Source organism: Pristis pectinata, chromosome 8 (genome assembly GCF_009764475.1).
Source record: "Pristis pectinata isolate sPriPec2 chromosome 8, sPriPec2.1.pri, whole genome shotgun sequence".
NCBI lineage: Eukaryota > Metazoa > Chordata > Chondrichthyes > Rhinopristiformes > Pristidae > Pristis > Pristis pectinata.
The window spans coordinates 54,876,543-54,893,667 of record NC_067412.1 but is presented as its reverse complement, the minus strand read 5'-3'; the positions used below and the strand labels follow the sequence as shown (position 1 = coordinate 54,893,667).

The 17,125-nt window shown below is 47.5% G+C and overlaps 1 protein-coding gene across 4 annotated transcripts in view; it reads right to left on the bottom strand.

Annotated features, from left to right (window-relative positions):
• The window catches only part of btk (Bruton agammaglobulinemia tyrosine kinase), an 89,603-nt gene that overhangs the window by 19,957 nt on the left and 52,521 nt on the right, over nucleotides 1-17,125 (bottom strand). For all 4 annotated transcript variants that reach the window (XM_052021449.1, XM_052021452.1, XM_052021451.1 and 1 more), the window contains exons 11-13: nucleotides 9,598-9,725; nucleotides 7,353-7,427; nucleotides 2,463-2,634 (exon numbers count right to left, since the gene is read on the bottom strand). In XM_052021449.1, the coding sequence (XP_051877409.1) occupies nucleotides 2,463-2,634; nucleotides 7,353-7,427; nucleotides 9,598-9,725 (375 nt within the window). The remainder of the gene's footprint in view (nucleotides 1-2,462; nucleotides 2,635-7,352; nucleotides 7,428-9,597; nucleotides 9,726-17,125) is intronic.

Here is a 17,125-nt window from a genome sequence, read left to right as displayed (position 1 = left end):
AATCCGGTGCAACACACAAAAAGCTGGAGGAACTCAGCAGGTCAGGCAGCATCAATGGAGGGAAATGAACAGTTGACATTTCAGGTCGAGGCCCTTCATCAGGACTGGAAAGAAAGAGGGGAAAAGGCCACTATAAAGGGTGGGGGGAGGGGTGGAGCAAGAGCTGGTTGGTCATAGGTGGATGCAGGTGAAGGGGGAAGAGAGGCAAGTGGGGGAGGGGGACAGTCCGAATGATGCAAGAAGCTGGGAGGCGATAGGTGGAAGGGACAAAGGGCTGAAGAAGAAGGAATCTGATAGGAAAGAACAGTGGACCATGGAAGGAGGTGAGGAGGGGAACCGGAGGAAGGAATGTGCGGGTGACGGGCAGATCGAGAGGCGGGGAGGGGAAAGAGAAGGGGTGATGGGGCCGGTGGGATAAAGGAAAACAAAAGAGTGACAGAGGGGAGTGGTTACCGGAAGTTAGCAAAATCGATGCTCATGCCGTCAGGTTGGAGGCTAACAAGGCGGAGTATGAGGTGCTGTTCCTCTGATCTGCATCTAGCCTCAACGTGGGGCCGTGGAGAGACATGTCGGTGTGGGGATGGGAAGTGGAATTAAAATGGATGGCCACTGGGAGATCCTGGCCGTTACGGCGGACAGAGTGAAGGTGTTCGACGAAGTGACTTCCCCAATCAGCTTCAGGTCTCACCGATGCAGAGGAGGCCGCACCGGGAGCACCCGATGCAATAAATGACACTGATGGATTCACGTGTAAAGGACTGCCTCACCTGGAAGGACTGTTGGGAGGGGAAGATGTGCCTGGTGGTGGGATCCCATTGGAGATGGCAGAAGTTGCAGAGAATGATCTGTTGGATGTGAAGGCTCATAGGGTGGTAGGTGAGGACAGGGGGAGCTCTATCCCTGTTACGTTGGGGGGTGGGGGGGGGTGGATGGGATAGAGCACTCTTGCGGGAAGTAGAAGAAATGTGAGTGAGGGCTGCATCGGTAGTAGTGGGGTTGGGGGGGGTGGTGGTGGATTCCCTGTTTTCTGAAAAAAGAGGACATCTCAGATGTCCTGGAATGGAAAGCCTCATCATAAGAAGAGATGCAGCGGAGACAGAGGAACTGAGACAAGGGAATATCATCCTTGCAAGTGACAGGATGGGAAGAGGTGTAGTTGAGATAACTGTGGGAGTCGGTGGGTTAGTAGAAGATTTCGGTGGATAATCCGTCTCCAGAGATGGAGACAGAGAGATCAAGAAAGAGGAGAGGGGTGTCGGAGATGGACCAAGTGAATTTGAGGGCAGGGTGGAACTTTGTAGCGATGTTAATGAAATTGACGAGCTCCACATGGGTGCAGGAAGCAGCCCCAAGGCAGTCGTCAGTGTAGCAGAGAAGGCATTGGGGAGCTTTACCGGTGTAGGTTTGGAACATGGATCGCTCCACGCAGCCGACGAAAAGGCAGGCAAAACTGGGCCGATACGAGTGTCTATGGCTGTACCTTTGGTCTGGAGAAAGTGGGAGAAGCTGAAAGAGAAGTTGTTGAGGATGAGTACCAGTTCTACCAGACGGAGGAGGGTGGAGGTGGAGGGCAACTGGTTAGGTCTGTTATCCAGAAAGAAGCAGAGATGGGCAGACAGGCAGTCAACAGAAAGCAAGATAACCAGCTGGTTAGACTGGTGCTGAGGTGCGAGGTCACTGAATGGTGGATCTGGTATGAGGTTCCAAATGACTTGCTCCTGCTGTCACTTCCAATGTTCTCATACACTTAGGGAATAAATAAATACATCCTTCACATTCTCCACAATAAACCCAGTGGAAATATGCTGCTGATATAATTAGCAATATTCCTTTTGGAAAGAGCAGAGTGTAGAATGCAGCTTGGTACTGCCAGTGAGCTCTGAAGGAGAAACTAGGCACCGTTTAGGTGATGCAGCCACCCAGACACTCCCAACATGCAGCAGCCTTTTTTGTGACATGAACACATCAGTGGTGTAATGTATCTACATTCTTTATATGCAGGTAAATCCTTCCTTGCTGGCAAGTGTTGTGTACATCTCCTAGCCTGTGCTCTATTCACTGGGTTGAGCTGGAATACAACTGGAGTTTAGTCCCTCCACTGAAGGGGCTAAGGGAAAAGGACAGTCCTAACTCCTGATTCTGGATTATCCTTGATTGATCCCTGGCTGAAATGCGTGCCGGAGCAAGGAAACAGGAGCAGTGCCAGACTCAGCTGTGACAAGCTCACAGAAAGTGCTATCAAACAGGCTCAGGGTAGATACAGACTGATCTTCCCATTCAACACTGTTAGAACAGAAGCAGCAGTGGTTGGATACAAAGAAGATTCCTCTCCCCTCTCCTTACACAAGGACAATATTGGTTACATGCAAAGTAACATTGCTCCATTACTTCAGTGCTGGAGTGAAGGTCCCTGCTCCAAGGTAGGATCCTCACATTCCCACATTTCTTGTTTTATTACTCACATCATGGTCTCCGCCTCGTCGATGAAGTCATCCTCAGACATGGAGCCCTCTTTGATCATTTTGATTGCCACCTCATATTGCCCTCGCCATTTTCCATGCTTCACAACACCAAACTGCCCGTCACCCAGCTCCCTCAAGAACGTCAGGTCCACAGGATTGATCTCCCAGGCACCTGGTAACAAAGAACAAACATCCTTAGAGCAAAGAACAAACTGCTAGAGGAACTCAGTGGGGAAAGCAGCATTTGTGGAGGGAAAGAGATATTTGACATTTTGGGTCAAGATCCTGCATTAGAGGGGATAGAGGGGAGATAGCCAGTATAGAGAGGTGAGGGGGAGGAGTGAGGTGGGAGCGAGGTGGCAAGTGATAGATGGATGCAGGTGTGAAGGGGTTAATAGGTAGATGGGATCAGGTGGGGGGGGTGGAGATGATAACAGAAGATGGGAGGTGGGAGATGGAGACAACAAAGGGCTGCTGATCTGATAAGAAAGGAAGGCAATGAGTGGAACCTGATAAGGGAGGGATGGTGGGCAGATGGGAACAGAAGGGGGAGGCCATCAGGGACCCAGTGGGAGGAATGTGTGGGTACACAAGAAACTGCTGATGCTGGCATCTGGAGCAAAAAATAAAGTGCTGGAGGAACTCAGCAGGTCAGGCAACATCTGTGGAGGCAGAGGGATTGTCGACATTTCGGGTTGAGGCCCTGCAGCCCAACCCTCGACTCTCGTAGCCTCATGGGGAAAATGAACAGGTAGTTTCCAGATCATTAATCACTTCCTGCATTATTTAATAAGATAACAGTTATCTCTGGGTTCCTGTCTTTAGAAATAACCATTCTTTATCAAGCAAATAAGAACCACTATTCCATATTGTATTCCATATCTGGGAGTTTGCATTCCTTACAAAAGGCACAGAGGAGGTTTTTCTCACAATGTACAGAGGGTTGATATTCTTTGCAATATATAAAGAGACTGCTATTCCCAACATTATACAAAGAAGCACATTCCCTACATTGTATACAGGGATTAAGATTCTCTCAAGCATTCACAGAAATTATTATTCCCTACAAAATATACTGGGATTGATATTGCCTACAATATTCACAGGGATGAGATTACCTACAATATCCACAGGGATAACATTCCCTACAATCTCCACAGAGATGAGACTCCCTATAATATGCACAGAGATGATATTCCCTTCAATATCCACAGGGATGAGATTCCCCATAATATCCACAGGGATGACATTCCCTACAATATGCACAGAGACGACTTTTCCTACAATATACACAGGCATTTGATTTCCCAGCAATATAAATGGAGATTGCATTTTCAAAGAATATACACAGGGCTCACTCTCTCTTTAAAATACAGATGAATCCTTATTTATTAGGATAGATGTATGATGTGACTACAATAACTTATATGACAGTTTAGGAGCAGAGTAAATGTCAAAAATAGAACTCTCTGCCCATGGCCCAAGCCTCTGTGAGCTGCTTTCACACCTCCCCCTGCTCGAGGCCTAACACCTCAAAACTTCTCACAAGAGACTTCACGCAGGAAGCAAACACACTGAACTGGCTACATGTGGGAGTACTGAGTGCGCCATGCTAATATCAACGTGATGTGTAGCAGTTAGCGTAACGCCATTACAGCGCCAGCGACCCGGGTTCAATTCCAGCTGCTGTCTGTAAGGAGTTTATACGTTCTCCCCGTGACTGCATGGGTTTCCTTCGGGTGCTCCGGTTTCCTCCCACATTCCAAAGACATGCGGGTTAGGAGATGTGGGCATGCTATGTTGGCGCTGGAAGAGTGGCAACATAACGTGCCCAGAACATTCTACGCAAAGATGCATTTCATTATTTGTTTCGATATACATGTGACTAATAAAGAAATCTTATCTTATCTTACATGATATCTTCCTTTTTTCATGATACCCTGCTGGTGGAGATCTTTAATGCACTGCCTGTGCTTCTGCTGTATCACATAGCTACTTAATGAAGAGTAACGTCCAATCAAAAGCAACAGGCAATTTGGACTTTGCAGCTCATTTGATCTGGGCCTCCTCTTCCTCCCACACCCCTTCCACAAACCCTCGCTGCTTGTAGCAAGATTTCTTCTCCACACCCTGGGCTTCACAAGGGGCTGGGAGTATTGGGGCTACCTCCCAACACAACTAACCAATAAACCACCCTGGCTTTCAGCTAACATGTAAATGACATGCATTCTGCAAGCATTGGTCTCGGTTTGCAAGTTAAAGTTGCACTAGATTCTAGCGGATGCAGCAGAATTGCATTTATTAAAGACAGTCTACAACACCACTGCAGAGGCAGTGTCATAATTCCCCTCAATCCTAATGCAGAATTTTATAATGCATTTCCAAAAAGAATAATGCTTAGGCCTAAATAAACCGGTCTCGATATTCTCATGCATAACATTTCCAAACACTGATCAATCAATAATTTTTTAACCAATTGATTGCATCAAAGCAGGGTTTTCAGAACTGTGGTGGAGAGTGGTTCAGCAAGAGTTGAAGAAACTTACTAAGGTTGTTCACAAGAAAGTGTATGTAAAACTAAAAGTGATATAATGTATTATTTTTCATTATTATAGTCATATATGGCTGGTTTTCTTTTGTGGTCTTTCATGTTATTAACATTGAGAACTGTGTCAGTTTTAAGATTAGTAAGATTAGTAAATGGTGTGAATTTAGGATTTGGTCCTTCAAATGGGGCTGGACATGGAGTGTATTTTGATCACGGGCCTGGGGAAAACCAAACTGAGGTAGCAGCAATAAATAATGTCTAACTTTGCTTATTTATCTTAAACAAGATAAGTCAGCCATTGGAATGGAGAAGACACATTGTTTTCATGTGGGTGTGGTTAGAGGAAGGAATGAGGGATTTATCACTGGCACTTAAATTAAAAGGTAAAATGCTAAAGCTAAAAGGCAGTTAGCAAAAAGAATTTGGAAGCTGCTCTAGTGTATAGAGGCAACCAACTCACTGTTCCCTTATTTTCAATTACAATATCTCTTTCAGTTTTTGAGAGTGGTTGATATCGTTATTTCCTTCACACACTTTTGTGTAGCACTTGTTATCTTTCTGTCACCTTTTGATGGTCTTTTGATGTTCTCCACTCACTAGGGAGTATGTTAGAATATGTCATATTGTTTTTTTTTAATTTTATATTGTCATTTATCCAATTTTGCTCATCTGGGGCTTTTAGTTTTGACATTCAGGGAGAAATTTGTTCAGTATTACATGAAGTTCTTTGTGTACGCCTCTTCTGACATTATAGTGGGTCAAATATCTGCCCAGTTCACCATGGAAACTGGTGTTACGTGGTGGGCAACTTCCCCAAATCCAAGTCTTAGTAACTGTCTTGCAATTCTCCCTTTTTGAAAATTACACTGAAGTCAATCATACAAAGTGTCATTCAGCACAGCAACATGCCCGTCGGCCCGTCATATCCATGCCGACCCTTTTGCCCATCTACACTAATCCCACTTGTGCACATTAAGTCTGTATCCTTCAATGCCTTGCCTATTTAAATGTCTGTCTTAATGCCTCTTAAATATAGTGATTGTATCTGGTTTCACCACCTCCATTAGCAGCATGTTCCAGATATCAACCATACTCTGTGTAAAAAAATGTATCCCTCAGATCCCTTTTCAAACTCCTTCCTCTCACCTTAAACCTATGCCCTCGTGTTTTGAAACCCCTAAAAATGATTCTATCTACCCTATCCATGTATTTCATAATCTAATGTACTTCAATCAGGTAGCCCCTCAACCTCCTTCACTCCAGGGAAAACAAACCCAACGTATCCAACCTCTCCCCATAACTAAAGTCCTCCAATCCAGGCAACATCCTTGTGAATCTCCTCTGCAGTCTCTTCAGAACAATCACATCCTTCTTGTAGTGTGACAACCAGGAATGCATGCAATATAGCCTATTATGATGGCCCTTTCAGATAAACGTTCATACTGTGCACCAAAAGGTTGTTACAGATCTCATCCACTTCCCAAAACTAAATCTAATATAGTCTGGCACCTGGTTGATGCTGGGAGATTTTGTTACAGAAATTACCTTGGAGCAGAGGAGGCTAGAGGAGACCTGATAGACGTCTACAGAATTATGAAAGGGACAGATAGAGTAGAAACCTTTCCCCATAACGGAGATATCTAAAATCAGAGGTCAAAGGTTTAAGGTGAGGAGTAAGAGGTTTAAAGGGGACCTAAAAAAAAATTATTTCCCCCAGAGGGAGGTTGGAACTGGAATGCACTGCCTGAGGGTGTGATGGAGGCAGAAATTCTCACAACATTGAAGCAATATCTGAATGTGCAAATGAATTGCCAAGGCACTGAAGGCCAAACCCTGGTAAATGGGATTAATATAGATGTGTCTTTGATGGCTGGCATGGATGTGGTGGGCTGAAGGGCCTATATCTGTGGTATGTGACTCCATGAACACGTTTCAGAAATTCCCAAATTTTCAATACGATGAATTTGCTAATCACAAGGACATCCCAGTTTAAACCGCTTCAGCTTTGCCATTTGCCTGTCAACTTCTTGCATGTAACATTCTGCTCTTCCAATAGCTCACAGCTGCCAGCATGGTCCAAACACAACTCCTGCTGGGATCTTTAGTGCTTTCTCTTCATTTTACTCAGCATTCATTGCGCATCCCTGATTGACTGAGAAGGTGGTGAAGAACTGTCTTCCTGAACAACAATATTTGTGGAATTGGAAGGAGAAAGATGAGAAGAGATTTGAAATGAAGGAGAAGTACCAAACAACTTGTATCTGTGTTGTGGGTTATATATAATTCTGGGCGACATTTAAAGCATGCTATTAAAAATAAATTGTGCTGGTGCAAAGTCCTACCGTAACCAAATCCGGCTGTCAAAGGGGCCTTGCTCGTCTGCCAGGATACCGGGTGACGCAGCCTTGTAACAAGACCTGCAATGGACGAACAAAATAATATGTTCATCAAATTCTGCTTGACGCAATGTTTTCATCGAAAGCAGACCAGCAGAGGTGCACAAATTCACTGCCCATCTGTGCATTCTGGCCAACCTCACTGAGTCAACAGAGACACAGGGGATTCTGCGGATGCTGGAATCTGGAGCAACACACACAAGATGCTGGAGGAACTCAGCAGGTTTTGGGAGCATCCATGGAGGGAAATAAACAGTCAACGTTTTGGGTCGAGACCCTTCATCAAGACTGGAAAGGAAGAGGGCAGAAGCCAGAATGAGAAAGGCAATGGACCATGGAGTAAAGGGAAGGGGGTGGGGAATAGACAGGCAGGTCGTAAGGGCAGGGGAAGGGATGGGCATGAGGGCAGGGGAAGGGGAAAGAGAGGGGGGGAGGGGGCCACAGGAATGAGGGGAGACAAAGGAGAAAAAGAAGGGGGAAGAAGAGGGGAAGGGTTACCAGATGTTATCAGGGTAACTGTGGGAGACAGTGGGTTCAATGTAACTGTGGGAGTCAGTGCCATCCCCTTCTCCCAGTTACTCTGCCTCTGCCACATCTGTTCCCATGATGAAGCTTTCCACTCCAGGACATCCAAACACGGGGTTTTCCTTCCACCACCGCCAATGCTGCCCTCACCCGTATCTCCTCTATTTCCTGCATGTCTGCCCTCACCCCATCCACCCCCCAACATTACAGGGACAGGGTTCCCCTTGTCCTCACCTACCACCCCACGAGCCTCTGCATCCAACACGTCATTCTCCGCAACCTCCGCCACCTGCAATGGGATCCCACCAGAAGGCACACCTTCTCCCTCCCCCCCTCTCCACTTTCTGCAGGGATCACTCTCTCCGCGTCTCCCTTGTCCACTCGTCCCTCCCTCTTTGCGGATACCCCTCCCGGCACTTATCCCTGAAACCGCACCAAGTGCTACCCCTGCCCCTACACCTCCTGCCTCACCACCATTCAGGGCCCTAGATAGTCCTTCCAGGTGAGGCAGCACTTCACCTATGAATCTGAGGGTGTCATTTATTGCGTCCGGTGCTCCCGGTGCGGCCTCCTCTACATCGGTGAGACCCAACGCGGACTGGGTGATCGTTTTGTTGAGCACTTTGGCTCCGTCCACCACAAAAGCAGGAATCTCCCGGTGGGCACCCACTTCAATTCCACATCCCACTCCCATACAAACATGTCTATCCATGGCCTCCCCGACTGCCACACTGAGGCCAGACGTAGGTTGGAGGAACAGCACCTCATATTTTGCCTTGGTAGTCTCCAACCCGACGGCCTCAACATCGATTTCTTTAATTTCTGGCAACCCCTCCCCTCTTCTTCTCTCCGCCACTGTTTTTTTCTTTTCTCCTTTGTCTTCACTCATTCCCGTGGCCCCCTCCCCCCTTCTCATTCCCCTTCCCCCACCCTCATGACCTACCCATCCCTTGCCCCGTCCTCATGACCTGCCCATCTACTCCCCACCTCCATCCTTTATTCCATGGTCCACTGCCCTCTCTTACTGGATTCCTCCTTCTTCAGCCCTTTGCCACTTCTACCTGTCACCTCTCAGCTTTTTACATCTCCCCCCCTCCCTCACCCACCTCCCTTCCTCCTCTCACCTGGAGTCACCTATCCCCTGCCAGCCTGTACTCCTCCCCGTCCCCCCGACCTTCTTATTCCAGATTCTCCGCCCTTCCTTTCCAGTCCTGATGAAGGGTCTCGACCCAAAATGTTGACTGTTTAGGTCTCTCCGTAGATGCTGCCTGACCTGCTGAGTTCCTCCAGCATTTCGTGTGCATCTCTGAGCCAACATGCAGCATTTACAGGCCAATCACCACCCCTGTCAGTGCATTCCAGGAACCTACTCCTCCCAGTGTAAGCAATTTGCCTTGTAAATCTCCAATAATCTCTCACCTTAAAGCACTGCCCTCTAGTATTTGACATTCCCACCATGGAAAAAAGACTCTGACTGTTTATCCTGTCTAAGCCTCTCATATTTTTATACACTTCCATCAGGTCAATTGGTGCCTGATCCCCAACCTTCTGCCTCAGGAGACGAGGTTGGTGGTGCTGACCGAGCTGACGCTTGGTGCTCTCTGGGGGACACACTGCCAGTACTGAGCTGCGCAGGGCAGGGAGGAGGTTTAGGCATTGACCGTACCTGCTGCATTATGCTGGTGGTAGTTGATCAGCTCAGGAATCGTGTTGAAAGTGTGTTTCTCCGCAAGGTAGTACTGGTTGTTGGCTGTCACACACACTGTGTAGTGTTTGACTTTACCGATCTGATCCCTGTGACACAGAAGAGTGTGAAGAGAAGGACAGTGTTCTGGTGTCAGCTCAGTTAAGACAAGATAAGATATCTTTATTAGTCACATGTACATCAAAACACACAGTGAAATGTATCTTTTGTGTAGAGTGTTCTGGGGGCAGCCCGCACACAGATTTTCACCTGATCTACAGCAAGTAGAGGAATGTGATGAATACTCCACCCTTGCCTGGATGAATACAGCTTATGAAGATCAATGTCATACAGTCATGGAGAGATACAGTATGGAAACAGGCCCTTCAGCCACTGAGTCCATGCTGACCATCTACACTCATCCTACATGAATCCCACTTATTCTCCCCACATTCTCCTCAACATTTTTAACTCACAATGTTATCCAGAATAATGATTGGCATCCCACTCACCATCCTAAATTCACTCCCTCCACCACCGGTGAACAGTGGCTGCAGTATGTAGTGTCGACACAAAACTCTGCTATCACTCACCCCAGCTGCTCCACGTCACTCTCGGTTCCTTTGTCAACCAACATCATTCTATATCCCCAGTATGTGACCCCTGCACTAAGCGGAACAGTTTGTCTTGATCTGCTCTGTCTTCATGGCCTTAAAGCCTCCAATCAGATCTCTTTGCAACCTCCTCTTTTCCAAGGAGAACAAACCCAGCATCTCCAGTCCATCCACAGAACTTCAGTCCTTCATCCCAGGGATTATTTCTTCTGCATCCTCTCCAAAGCCTTCACATCTTCCCTGGTGTACACTATTTTATAAAGGTCATTATGCCTTCCTGCTCTTGTACTCTGGGGCCCTGTTAGGTAGTGTCATCTCCCAGCCCTGTCACTTTAAGTGAACAGTGCACCTATAACCCCCAGCTCCTCCATCCCCCAGTTCATATTGCCTCTTCCCACTCTCCCTACCAAAATGTAATGCTTCATGTTCCTGAGCATTAAATTCCATCTGCCACCCATATTCCCATTCCACCGACCCATCCACCCATTCCACCGACCCATCCACCCATTCCACCGACCCATCCACCCATTCCACCGACCCATCCACCCATTCCACCGACCCATCCACCCATTCCACCGACCCATCCACCCATTCCACCGACCCATCCACCCATTCCACCGACCCATCCACCCATTCCACCGACCCATCCACCCATTCCACCGACCCATCCACCCATTCCACCGACCCATCCACCCATTCCACCGACCCATCCACCCATTCCACCGACCCATCCACCCATTCCACCGACCCATCCACCCATTCCACCGACCCATCCACCCATTCCACCGACCCATCCACCCATTCCACCGACCCATCCACCCATTCCACCGACCCATCCACCCATTCCACCGACCCATCCACCCATTCCACCGACCCATCCACCCATTCCACCGACCCATCCACCCATTCCACCGACCCATCCACCCATTCCACCGACCCATCCACCCATTCCACCAACCCATCCACCCATTCCACCGACCCATCCACCCATTCCACCGACCCATCCACCCATTCCACCAACCCATCCACCCATTCCACCGACCCATCCACCCATTCCACCGACCCATCCACCCATTCCACCGACCCATCCACCCATTCCACCAACCCATCCACCCATTCCACCGACCCATCCACCCATTCCACCAACCCATCCACCCATTCCACCAACCCATCCATCCCTCCTGTAACCATCCCCCTCACAGTTCCACACACATCCAGGTTTGCACATTTGGAAATTGTGCCTTGTACACCAAGTTATTAATGTAAAAAGTATGACCCCCGAGGAACACCACTGCACTGTACACCCCATCCAGTCCAAGAAGCAACCTCTCACCACAACTCCCCTTATATTTGATGACCTCCAATCCTGATGAAAAACCTATTTTCTGGAACATTATTAAGGCAGCCTATACTGTGTGTGTATATATATATATGTGTGTGTGTGTGTATGTGCACGCGCGTGTATGTGTGCGCGTGTGTGTGCACGCGTGTGTGTGTGCGTACGTGTGTACGTGTGCGCATGCGCGCATGTGTGTGTGTGTGTGTGTGTGTGTGTGTGTGTTTCCCTTCTTGATCCTCTCTTCATCAAGGGTAGGTAGACACAATTTCCCTTTAACAACCCAAAACTGGCATTTCCTAATCACTTCCTCGATCTCCGGTCTCTACACACAGTAGGAAAGCTCAGGAGAAATTCTACCTTTCAAGCCTCAGGTCTGGTGGGGTATCTGATCGTGCCCAGGAGGCATGACAGCATGAAGGAGAAAAAATACACAGAAACAGAGGCTGAAGAGGCATCCCATCACTCACTGTAGTCACTGTTTGTCCCATAACTAGATCTGGCTCCCATCTGCAGGTGCCTGCAAGAGTGAGTATATTTCCCCAGTTCCGAGCAGCCTTGGGAGATGATTGGAATGGGAAGGACACTTTCTAAAAGCACCTGATGTTTTTTTTCCCTGAACTTAAGGAGAGCTGGTGCAGAAGGGAAACTTCTATGCTATTTAAAACCAGTCACCATCGATTTGATTATGTAAATCAGAAGGTTATTAACGCTTGGGGAAACCTGACTGTGCTGCAGCTAGTTCTGAGAGTTCAACAAACCCAGTTTGTTTCACAGGAGAAGCAGTTCAGCTCCCGCCCAATACTTGGGGGCCAGAGCTCGGAGGGGGTGAGATTGAACCTCTGGGGTTTCTTGGTGGGGAGAAGGGAACGGGAGGAAATCCAGGACAGAAAAACCGACTCATGGCTTATCCCTCGCCCTCCTCTGATGCCCAACCACAAACAGGTGACACTCTCTTGACCTGTCCCACAGAAAGGACCATTGTCAGTGCAACCTTGTGGCATGCCTGTCACCCAGGATGAGAGGGGGATCATACGTAAAGCCAGCGAGCTGCACACTGTTGTTTTACTATGTAAATGTGCTGCTGCTGCTGGATGTTTCACAGCAAAGCTCTGCACCAGCTCACGGTTCCACTTCCCTCTTTTTCACGGTCTGCTGCCTCTCCACCGCAGGAAGATGCCAAGGGGCAAGGTGCAGTTGGCCCAGCTGAGCGGAACCCGAGACTCACATCTGTGCACAGGACGTCCCGAATTAGCAGCTCAAAACAACCTCTTCACTTTATGACTTTGGTGCTCATGAAGGTGAGGAATGGCATGAAACTTAACAGTGATTCAACGGCATCCCTACCCTTCATTCACTCTGGCTACCCAAGGTCGGTCCTGGTCCATCTCTTTCCACTTCAAGGCCACTCAACCTCACCATTGTAGAACAGGTCTCTTCTGTTCCCCTCCAACTCCTTGTCTTCACCACTGGGGACAGATTGCCCCGAGTCCAACTGACAGAAACCCAAAATCTCGCACATTTTCCTTCAACCTCCGCCACCTCTAATTACACACCATTTCACTAACCACTTGTGATCAGCACTCACGAGGTGTGTAGCACACTGATTATGTTACAGGGTTAGTAATTCACAATACAAGTTCAAATCCCATGACAGTAGCTGGCTTCGGTTATTTAAAAACTACAATCACCACCAGCGCCCAAGCAACAAGCTGACTGAAGTAAAACCCATCTGATTCATCAATGTCCTTTAGAGAAGGAAATCTGTCCTTGGCTTCCTCCACTGCCAGGGTGAGGCTAAACACAAACTGGAGGAACAGCACCTCATATTCCGCCTGGGTAGTCTACAACCCGACGGCATGAACATTGAATTCTCCAATTTCTGGTAAGCTGCTTCGCTTCTGTCCCTTTTCTCTCTCCTCCTGATCTACTGAGTTCTTCCGACATTCACCCTAGCCCCCACCACCATTTCTTTCCCTTCGTCCACCTCTCCATCTGCCCATCACCCACACACTCCTCCCACTGGTTCCACTCCCCCACTGTTCCCCTCTGCCCTCCCCACCTCCCCCACTTGATTCCATGCTGCACTTTCCTCTCCTATGAGATTCCATCATCTTCAGCCCTGTGTCGCCTCCACCTCTCACCTCCCAGCCTCTGTTATTATTTCCACTCTCCCCTCCTCCATCTGCCTATCATCCCTCCTCACCTGGACCCACCTATTACCTGCTAGCTCTTGCCCCCTTCCCCTCATCTTTTTATATTGGCTTTCTCTACTCTATCTTTTAATCGAGATGAAGGATCTCGAACTGAAACATCAACTATTTCCCTCCATAGATGCTGCCTGACTCACTGAATTCCTCCAGCATCTTGTTTTTGCTCCAGATTCCAGCATCTGCGGTCTCTTGCATCTCCCTCCTTCCCCTGTTAGTTTGAAGGTGACACCAGACCCATTGTAATAACCTTGAGGAATATAGAGAGTGGAGGAGAGTACTTAAGAGGGAAATTAAGAGGGCAATAAGAGGCCATGAAATATCTTTAGCTGGTAGAATTAAGGAGAATCCTAATTCATTCTATGTATATTAGGAGCAAGAGAGTAGCTAGGGAAAGAGTGGGTCTCCTTAGGTACAAAGGGATGATCTATGTGTGGAGCCAGGGGATATAGGTGAGGTCCTGAATGAATACTTCTTGTCTGTATTCCCTAAGGAGAAGGACGTGGAGGATAGTGAGTTCAGGGAGGGGTATGTTGATAGTACGGAGAATGTCAGTATTAAGAAGATGGATGTGTTAGATTCTTGGAACGCACAAGGTTGGTTAAATCCCCAGGATTGGATGAGATCTATCCCAGAATACCAAGGAAAACAAGGGAAGAGACAAGTGCAAGGTGATGCATTTTTGGAAGTCAAATAGGGGTCGGACGTCCCAGGAACACCCTGAAGGTGTGCTGGTCAGTGGGTTAATTTGCCGTGTAAATTGCTCCTAGTATATGGGTGAGGGGTAGAACCTGGGGGGAGTTGGTGGGAATGTGAGGAGAATAGAAATTGATATTAATGTACTATTAGTGTAAATGGGTGGTTAATGATTGGCATGAACTCAGTAGGCCGAAGGGCCTGTTTCCATGCTGTATCTCTCTATGACTCTATGAGTTCCAACAGTTCTGGAAGAGTTGGTCTCCATCTGCACCGTCCAGTGAATCAGGCCACTCAATCAGTGTTGGTTCCTGCCATCGCTGACACTCTGCAGCTGAAGCAGTCGTCACCAATAAGGTGCAGTGTAGCAGGCAGGATCTTTTGCTATAAAGTGGGTGACCTTGACCTCTACCAACTGCAGCTTCTCATCCGAGCTGCTCACCACCCTATCTTGGACAGAAGTCATCGCCTGCTCTGGTTACAGTCAGAGTCATAGAGTTATAAAGCATGAAAATGGGCCCTTCAACCCAACTCATCCATGCCAATCAAGTTGCTTAACTGAACTAGTCCCATTTGCCTTGGTTTGGCTCATATTCCTCTGAACTTTTCCTATCCATGTAACTGTCCAAATACCTTTATAACGTAATTGTAATTGCCTTTACCATTTCCTTTGGCAGCTCGTTCCATATACTCACCGCCCATTTGCTTGTATTTGTCCCATATCCCTCTAAACCTTTCCTATCCCCGTAACTGTCCAAATATCTTTCCAATGTTATTATTGTACCAGCCTCTACCACTTCCTCTGGCAGCTTGTTCCACATACTCACCACCCTCTGTGTGAAAAAGTTGCCCCCCAGGTCCCTTTTAAATCTTCCCTTCACTTTAAACCTCTGCCTGGCTGGCACTGGCTGTCTGACTGTGAGTTGGAACATTTTCAAAACCACGATGACAGCAGTTCCAGGAGTTGCTCCCTCCCCTCTGCCTTCTCAGCGACCATGAGGGTGGAGGAATCATTTCTGGCTTTGCATTAATAAGAATAAATTGTACTTTCTTGTGACAGAGGTATGAACATTTGGGGTTTGCTGCAAAATTTGGAGTATCGTGACTGGTTGCATCATAGTCCGGTATGGCAATTCAATATGCAGGAACATAAGAAGCTGCAGAAAATAGTGGATTCTGCCCAATACATCATGGACACATCCCGCCCCACCATCAGTAGTATCTACAGTACATGAGGCACTACCTCAAGAAGGCAACATCTATCATCAAAGATTCCCCACCTTCTGGGCCATGCCATCTTCTTGCAGCTACCATCGGGCAGAAGGTACAGAAGCCTGAAGTCCCACACCACCAGGTTCATGAACAGCTACTTCCCTTCAACCATCTGGTTCTTGAACCAACCTGCACAACCCTGATCACTACCTTAGTATAGCAACACTATGGCCACTTTGAACACTCTGTACAACAATGGACTTTGTGTTTTCTTTTGTTCTAATTGTGTTCTTTCTTGTATAATTTTGTATAATTTATGTTTTCGTTGTGGGTGTTGTGTTTTTGATGCTATGTGCTTGTGATGTTGCTGCAAGTAAGTTTTACATTGCACTTGTGCATACATGTACTTGTGCACATGACAATAAACTTGACTTTGACTTTATTAAACTCACAGCTCTGGTGTTAATTTTGCTGTTGAGCAATGATAGAGCACAGATACAATGATACTGACCACCCAACTCTGAAATGTTCCTTCCAGCATTGAGAAATATATACTGGGAGTAATTTGGATGAAGAACACTTATAAAAATCCTTGTACATTGCTGGGATCTTTTTCTCCCTAACATCACAGAAACCTCCACCATCCAGTCAAAACCTCTTTCAATGCCTCCCCAGTTTGAAAGCAGGGGTAATGGCTGATGTTTTATGGCTTTCATTCGAAGCGAATTCTCTCAGGTGCCTCCTGCTGCAACCCCATTGTTTCTAGTATGCAAAGTCCCCGCCAAAGGAAAATACTTCTCCAGTGTCAGGACACCGGCTCTTTCATTTGATGCAAATGATCTTTGCACTAGCTGCACCTTATTTCAAATTCACCGACACTGAATCCAACATTTCCAGGAAACTCAAAGTATGCAGAACATAAAAAGCTACTACTGCACGATCCTGGCTGATCATCCACCAGCATATGTTCCCTTCATGCTACTTCCCTTCAATCCTTTGGCATTAACCCAGGACAGTGGTGGTAAAATGAGACTGAGGGGGAGTGGAGATGGAGGGCTAGTATCCAGGTAGACTGGAGGCAGAGGTATAAAGACTGAGGCTTCCTTTTTTCATTCCAAGAACCCAAGTGTAGCTGGCAAGGGCAAAACAATCGGCCTTCAAGCAATGGCAGTGAGCTGCTGTCTGAACAGTGCTGGTGACAGTCTTCTCTCAGCGCTGGTGTGTGAGGAGATTCATCCCTTGGGCCCCCAAGGAATGAGCAAACCCAATGGTTACGTCCATTAGGAGCGTGCGTGCCTGGGTTGGAACAGCTGGCGTCTCCATGTGCTTGCTGCCCTTGTTCCTCTGGGCGATAGGGGCTATGTCGGAGTGGTCTTTGCTAGTTGCTGCGGTGCGTTTTGTGGGTGGTGCACACTGCAACCACTGCAGTCAATGGAATAAAA